Source organism: Equus caballus, chromosome 13, assembly GCF_041296265.1.
Source record: "Equus caballus isolate H_3958 breed thoroughbred chromosome 13, TB-T2T, whole genome shotgun sequence".
Taxonomy (NCBI): domain Eukaryota; kingdom Metazoa; phylum Chordata; class Mammalia; order Perissodactyla; family Equidae; genus Equus; species Equus caballus.
In genome coordinates this window covers 8,910,672-8,918,617 of record NC_091696.1, presented here as the reverse complement: position 1 = coordinate 8,918,617, position 7,946 = coordinate 8,910,672, and the positions used below count along the sequence as shown (strand labels likewise).

The 7,946-nt window shown below is 47.0% G+C and overlaps 1 protein-coding gene across 1 annotated transcript; it reads left to right on the top strand.

The window, feature by feature from the left end:
- The first annotated feature begins 665 nt into the window (after positions 1-665).
- On the top strand, positions 666-6,193 carry GJC3 (gap junction protein gamma 3). Its single transcript, XM_014729869.3, has 3 exons — positions 666-763; positions 4,788-5,572; positions 5,884-6,193. The coding sequence occupies exons 2-3, from the start codon at positions 4,789-4,791 to the stop codon at positions 5,889-5,891; spliced, it is 792 nt and encodes a 263-aa protein (XP_014585355.1). The 5' UTR covers positions 666-763; position 4,788; the 3' UTR covers positions 5,892-6,193.
- The last annotated feature ends 1,753 nt before the right edge of the window (positions 6,194-7,946 follow it).

The following is a 7,946-nucleotide window of genomic DNA, read 5'->3' as shown; positions in this document are numbered from 1 at the left end:
CAGATCCCTCACTCTGCACTCTTGAGTTACTCTCTCACCCTTCCACCTGCTCACCCCACCTCTCCCCTTCCTGTTCTCCAGCATATCTTTGGAGGGGATCCTGGCTCTAGCAATGGGGGCAGGAAGGGGTATAGGGGCAGGCATTGCAGTTCTCACTGGGCTGGGCTCCCTGAGTTGCTGAGGGGACATGCAGCAGCTGCCCATCATGCTGTGAGGGGAAGCCGGTGCTATTTCTTCCAGCCAAGAGGAGAGGACTTCCTGAGAGCATGACGAGTTCTGGGACAGCTGCTGCCTGAGGAAATGAAGTAAAAACACACACACAGACACAAACCCACACACAGACACACAGACACACACACACACTCTTCTTGTGCTTCGGGTACTTTGGCCAGGAGAGTGGGGGTCATAACAGAGATTTAAACAGAACGAAATTCTATCTGTTGCTGCCTGCGAGCCTGCAGGTTGGAAACACCCTGAAGCCATTGCTTCCATTTCAGATGATCTGAAAATCCCTGTTTCAGTTCACCCTCAACAACAGCGGGTTATTCTCCAGAGCCCACTCTTTAACAGCAGGGCCGCCTGCTCCTTCAGCTGCAATTCTTCTACTCTTCACTAAAGCTGCCAGGAATGAAAGGGGGAGGGGAGGATGGGGGCGGTGGCAGGGGCAGAGCCTGGCAGAGAGCTGGGACCCCGAGGGCTCCAGCCAAGGACGCTCCTCTCTGCCACTTTCCCTGCTGTTCTTGCTTCTGCTCAAAGCTGCCAGGTGAGTGCTCAGGCGGAGAGCAGCTGGGCTGGCTCAGGGCACGGGGGAGTGGCGGTGGGGGCTGCCTGGGGCTCTGGACTGTGCTTCTCCAACTCCTGCACACACCAATGACCTGGGGATATTATTAAAAATAAGATTTGATTTGCTAAGCCTGGGATGCAGCCTGAGATTCTGCATACCTGGTGATGCCAGTGCTGCTGCGCCACAGATCCCACTTTAAATTAAAGAATCTAGAGTGTTTTCCAGGCCAGGAGGCTGAGATGGGAGCAGTGAGCTCGGTTCAGCACTGTCCTCAGTGGACATCTCTGCCTCATACCTTAACTATCTGAGATGAATTCTGCCACCAATGGAATCTTGAAATTTTTCTCCAAAAGAATAGAGATGCTTAGACAAATCCTTACCAAAATCATGAGGGAATTAAGAAAAATCTACTTACATATTTGAAAATCCCCTCAAATTGCGCTTTCCTCCCTCTCGCAGCTCTTGAGTTCACAGGTGTTGCTTCACTGACTGAAATCTTGACAGGGCTCAGATCCTGCCAACTCCCTCCCAAATAGATTTATCTGCAAACCGTTTCTCCATTCCTAGAAACAGAGTGGCGTCCCTTGAACTGAGCTTTGTCAACAATGCTGAGCCCTCAGCTCCTTAGGTTCCGAAGTTTGGCCTGGGGGCTCTGGCTCCTGTGGACAAAGCTGCAGACGTGTTTGTGGGAGGAGGATGTTGGGCTCAGGGAATGAGACAGGTGGCCTGGGGACAGCTGGAACAGATGGGCCCCAGGAAAGCAGCGAATGAGGGACAAGGGAGGGCTGTGTTTAGGCTCCGGTTGTATAGGAAACACCCTTTGGTCTGCAGACTGTGGGAGATGGAGCATGATTCTGTCTGAGCCTTCCATGAGGCCCTGGAATGTGTGCAGAATAAGCACTGTTTTGGTGATAATAGCTGTGGGACAAAGGACATCAAAAGGTGCTGAGAATTAGACATGGGGACTCCAAACCAAAGAGTTTTCAGGCAAGTCCTCTTGTCCTGCTTTATCCCCTCTCTCCCTTCCAAACCCCCAAAGCTCCGTGGTGAGCTCTGGAGACCCCGGTTCAGTTCTAAGAGCTTCTCAGAGGACATTTGGGTGTCTAGCTATGGGTCAGGGGTGGGCATGGGAGAGAGAGAAGAACAGAGACAGGGTCTCTGGAAACGACTTACATTCCCAACACTTGGAATAGGGCAGGCCTACTCTGTGTTAAATTCCAGGTTTGCTGGGAACATGCTGGAAACATGTTTAGAGGGTGCTAGGCCTGTACTTTGAAAGGAGATGAGGCTGACAGCAAGACTTGAGAAGTTACCAAATTAGCATTTGGTAACTCTCCAGGAGAGCCAGGGCAGAAATCCTCAGGGCCTGGGGCTGCCTGCCCTAAGGGCGAGGACCCTGTAGACTTCTGAGGTGGAGAGGGACTGCAGGCGTCCTCACAGACGGGGCTGCTTGAGGGACGATGCACAACCAGCCTGGAAACGGGCTGATTATCATGCCCCACCAAATAAAAGCCCTTTGAGATGCTCTGGTACAGAAGTCTTGCTTTACAGACCTGGTAACTGAAGCCAAGAGTAGAGAGCTGATGGACCAGCACAGCTCTGAAGCGGTGGTTCTCAACCAGGGGTGAATTTGACCCCAGGGGACATTCAGCAACATCTGGACACTATTGTGGGTGGGCAGGAAGAGTGTGCTACCAGCATCTAGTGGATAGAGGCCAGGAATGCTGCTAAACATTTTACAACGCACAAGACAGCATCCCTCCTACCCCCAAGCAAAGATTACCAGGCGCCAGATGTCAATAGTGCCAACGCTGAGAAACTCAGGACCAGCATTAGAACTTGACCTTCCTTTCTGTCCTCCATGGAGCTCAGTGCTTCTCCCAACAAAACTCGGTTAAACACTTATAGAGAAACTGCTTTTCCTCAGGCATGTCGCTAAGCGCTTTTTTGTCCACTAAATAAGCTAGCGATTTTGTTTTGTCATTGTCTTCCTGTTCAAATTAGGAAAGAGATTTTGTCCCCTTATCTCTTTAGCTTTTATAATCTTCAGTTGTTCACCTTCTTCCTCTGAATTCTGGAAGAGTCAGAGTGTGGTACTGAATTCTTTCCAGCACCGCACTCCGATTTTCCTCTCAGTCTGTCCTGTTGCCTCCAAAGCTGCTTTTGGTTGTGCCACTGGTGATCTTCCTCCTGCTCTATTTGTCATGTTTATACGTTTAAAGATCCATTTACTCTCATTTTCGAGGAGTCTTGGGAATGAGAGGGGATAAATCTTCATCTTCAATCCGCCATCTTTAATCATGAGACCAATTTTACATCTTTCTAGAGACTAAAAATACATTTCCTCTAAAAATTTTAACCCAGTTTTATAGAAAAGAGTTTTCAGCTGCCTGATATATTTCTGAGTCTTCACAGTCTGTGATGGAGGTAGAAAGACAGGGACTGAGGGGCAGGCAGAGGTTCAAACTCTCATTCCTAGTGGCTCAAAAATGGTTTCTCACAGTTGGTGGGTGGCGACATATTTCTCTGGTCAGTTGAGACCCTTAGGAAGTCCCTTGGAAGCATCTCAATCCATCCTTCCTGATTGTACAGAAGTGACCGTTCTGCCTAAGTTTAGGCACATGGCCTGTTCTTATCTATAGTTTATAACACTAACACCCATTTAAAATTGTTTTGTGCATCTTTCTGGGTATTATAATTGGGAAGCTGGTATGAGACAAGTTAGCCATGTCTCATTTGCTGCCATGTGAACTTAGCAATTCAGGTTGTCATTGTTAGAGTTAAAAGGGAGAAACCTAAGCAAGTTCATAGTCAGAGAGGAAACAAAGATGATTCAAATTACAGGAAAGATCATTTGGGGATCAAATCCTTGGAGAAGCTGGAGAGACCCAAGGGCACAGGTCCGGGAGGGAGAGTAGCCTTGGACAAGGGTAGGACCACTTCTTTCTCTAAGATGCTGCAGAAGGAGGTGACTATGGAGATAGGAGAAGTGGTAGCTGTGGGGTTTCACATCAAAGAATCTTTTTTCTCTGAGGAATCAGAGGTTTGCATGGTCTTCTGAGAGTGAGAGGAACTAGGTGTGGAACAGTTTGCACTGAAGGGGAATGGTTAGAAACAGCGGCTCGGCATTGAGCAGGCTGCTGATTAGGATAAAGATAAAGATGGCAAACTGGGCTTGTAGCATGATAATATTTGTCTAGGGAATTGAAGAATTTCTGAAGCCTGTCCCTGACCACGGTCACCTCTCACCACAAGGGAGATATAAGCCCAAGGAACAATGATAAAGCAGAGTCAAATTTCGAATTTTTTATCCATCCGGCTCTGGCTTTGGCCTCAAACTCCACTACAATTAACTAGTAGATTCTGCTGGTTTTTTCTTTTTTCCCAAAATGTTCTCCTTTCCCTAAGCTGTAAGTCTAAAGAACATCAGACTAAAGCAAGCCTTGACACTCACTAGGCTCACTTGATCTCCATCGAGCCTGCTAATCTAACTGCATCTCAATCTCACCACTGTGAGGGGAGCAGAGGCTGCCCAGACACACCTGTGAGCACCCGAGGTCAAGGGGCCAGAGAAAAGCAGACAGCAAGAGAATGGACACTGCCCCCAGGGTCAGCACTGATTTCATTCAGGTGATGCCAACAGTAGCACCAGACCTGGCAGCCATCACTTGGGGAAACAACTGTTTTCAGGGGACTCTGGTCTCTGGCATTCAGCCTTTGGGGAAGGATGAGAGGGAGGGATGGAGGGAAAGGGAGAGTTCCTCTCCATTCCAACAGAGCGGGGACTGTACTTCTCACTATTATTATTTTACGTAGATGATTCCATTAACTATAACTAGGTGCAATCAGAGTCTTGGTATTTGATCAACCATATTCTTGGAGAGGAGCAAGAAGGCTTGCTCCACCTATTGATGGGTTAGGAGTGAAGAGGTGGCCTGACACTCTTCCTAAAGGACAGTGAGCAACACACCCACACCCATCATTGTCCTCTGCTCCAAAACAGGATGTGTGGCAGGTTCCTGAGGTGGCTGGTGGCTGAGGAGAGCCGGCACTCCACCCACGTGGGGCGCCTCCTGCTTCCCGTGCTCCTGGGATTCCGCCTTGTGCTGCTGGCTGCCAGTGGGACAGGGGTCTATGGTGATGAGCAGAGTGAATTCGTGTGTCACACCCAGCAGCCAGGCTGCAAGGCCGCCTGCTACGATGCCTTCCACCCTCTCTCTCCACTGCGCTTCTGGGCCTTCCAAGTCATCTTGGTGGCTGTGCCCAGCATCCTCTACGTGGGTTTCACTCTGTATCATGTGATCTGGCACTGGGAAGAATCAGAAAAGGTGAAGAAAGAAGAGGAGACCCTGGTCCGCCAAAGGGAGGACAGCAGAGATGCCTCAGGATCTGGAAGCTCCAGGCTGTTCTGGGCCTATGTGGCACAGCTAGGGGTGCGACTGGTCCTCGAGGGGGCAGCCCTGGGGGGGCAGTACCATCTGTATGGGTTCAAGATGCCCAGCTCCTTTGCATGTCGTCGAGAGCCTTGCCTTGGTAGCATAACCTGTACTGTGTCTCGCCCCTCTGAGAAGACCATCTTCCTAAAGACCATGTTTGGGGTCACTGGGCTCTGTCTCTTGTTTACTCTCTTGGAGCTTGTGCTCCTGGGCCTAGGGAGATGGTGGAGGACCCGGAAGCATAAATCTCCCTCTTCTAATTACTTCCCAACTTCAGAGAGTACCAGAAGACACAAGGAACCAACTGATAAATTCCTGGTGGTGGAAACAAAAGAGCAGTTCCGAGAAGCAGGTGAGAAGGGCACTCATATCCCTCTTTCTTCCTGCCCCTGATGTCTCTGTCCTGATGGTCTCCCATGGCAGGTCCCTCGTCCTCTGGGAAGTACAACTCCCACATTGTCACATAGTAGAAAACCAGGTACTAGGCAGATGTGTTCTGACCACTGCTCCCAACCCATCTCCTAACCTTCATCCCCATCAATTTGACGATTCCTTCCAACGAACCAGGACAAGAGTGCTCAGTCAGTTGTCTCCTGCCCTTCCATTTAGGTCTTTTCCTACTTAGAAAAAGTCTCAGCTTCTTCTTGATTCTCTACTTTGCAGAGTTATGAAGACACCTGGCTTACCTCTGAAGGAAACCCTATGATTGGATCTTCTTCCAAACATCCTATGAGTGGGGTTTTGCCTCCATGACAAATTAGAGGCTGTTGAAGCATCTCTAAGGGCCATGACGGGCCATACTATCTAAAGCATTTCCTTGAAGAATGCTTGCTTGTGCCTTCTCATCAGAATTCTCTGGTGTCAGCATAACAATTTTCATGGGCTTGGTTTCAGAGTCAGCCAGCAGAAGCCTCCATTAAAACTGTGCCTCTCCCCTATCCTGTACAATAAATATCGACTACTGTTGTTGGAATTCCTCTTGCTGAAGACAATCCTCCTTCCCGTCTCAGTGACTCTACTTACCTCTCCTATTGTTCCACACTTTCTGCTCTCCCCACCTTCAAAGTACTTTAACCTATGAATGCCCTCAGCTCTGCAGCATATATCATAACCAGAAGCTCTGGCCCTCCAAACATGTATGACCCAGTGTCCTTTAATATATAGATTAGGTTTATTCAAAGACCTGGCCACACCCTTTAGGAAGATTACTGGGAAATCAGAGGCTTATGTCTCCTTGACCACTGACAACTCTGATTTCTACTCAATCCTCATCCTCTGCTTGGTGCACTGTAGCACCTCCTATGTGGGGCCAAGGCCCTAGTTTTTAAACGCATACGTCTCAATACCACACAGAAAAGACAGTAGAGATTTGCTGCTGATTCAGGGGTAACAGTGAGGGATGTTTACATCACAGTATAATTCAATAGATGATTTAAAGCTTAATATCAGGCTTCTCTTTTCTTGAATGTCTCAGTCATTTCTGTCTGAGACTGTTCTAGCCTCCCACTTTTTTGCAGAAACACCTCTCTTCTCGGTTCTTCCTTGCCCTTAAATTCTCAACAAAGAGTAGCTACCTAGTGTTTTTTTCTTCCTTCTGAATCCCAAATTATCCCCAAGTAAACGAGGAGGGCCCATTCCTAAGGAAAGATATTTGGTTCCCCAAGGGACACTTTGGCAACAACTTGCAAAATAATAATTTTCCTTTCTGCTACACGAATGTCTCATAAAGAATCCCTTACCTACTGTAGCCAGAGCCCAGCCAAGTGACCAGGCAAATGTCATCATTCTGAATTCCTCCTTGATAGCATCCCTTTTTAATCAGCTGTATTGAGATATAGTATATAACATACCATATAATTCACCCATTTAAAATATACAATTCAATGGTTCTTAGTATAGTCAGAGTTGTGCATCCATTAACACAGTTTTAGAACATTTCTTCAACTCAAAAAGGAACCCTCCAATGCTTAGCTATTACCCCCCAACCTCCAGACCCCCTAAAATAAGCAACCACTGATGTACTTTCTGTCTCTATAGGTTTTCCTATCTCGGCTTTTCATATAAATGGAACCACACAATATGTGGTCTTTTGTGTCTGGCTTCTTTCCCTTAGCATGTTTTTGAGATTCACCCATGTTGTAGCATGTATCAGTACTTCATTCCTTTTTATGGTTGAATATCATTTCATTGTATGGCTATACCACATTTTATTTCTTCATTTTTCAGTTTATGGGCATTTGGATTGTTTCCACATTTTGGCTTTTACGTATAATGGTGCTGTGAACATTCATGTACTAGTTTTTGCATCAATGTATGTTTTCAATCCTCTTGGGTAAATACCTAGGAGTGGAATTAGTGGGGTATATGGTAACTCTTTAAAAAAGTTTTTGAGGAACGGCCAAACTGTTTTCCATGGCAGCTGTACTATTTTACATTCCCAGCAGCAATGCATAAACTGGTTCCAATTAATCCACATCCTCACCAACACTTGGTATTTTCTGTTTTTCATTTGTTTGATTTTTTAATTCCAGACATCCTAGCCGGGTGAAGTGGTATCTCATTGTGGTTTTGATTTGCACTTCCCTAATGACTAATGATGTTAAGCATCTTTTCATGTGATTATTGGCCCTTTGTATATTTTCTTTGGAGAAATGTCTATTCAAAGCCTTTGCCCATTTTTAAATTCGGTTATTTGTATCTTTGTGGCTGAGTTCTTTATGTATCCT

Bases quoted from the DNA above. Each gene is read 5' to 3' on its own strand.
- GJC3 (XM_014729869.3), top strand. From the start codon at position 4,789: ATGTGTGGCAGGTTCCTGAGGTGGCTGGTGGCTGAGGAGAGCCGGCAC.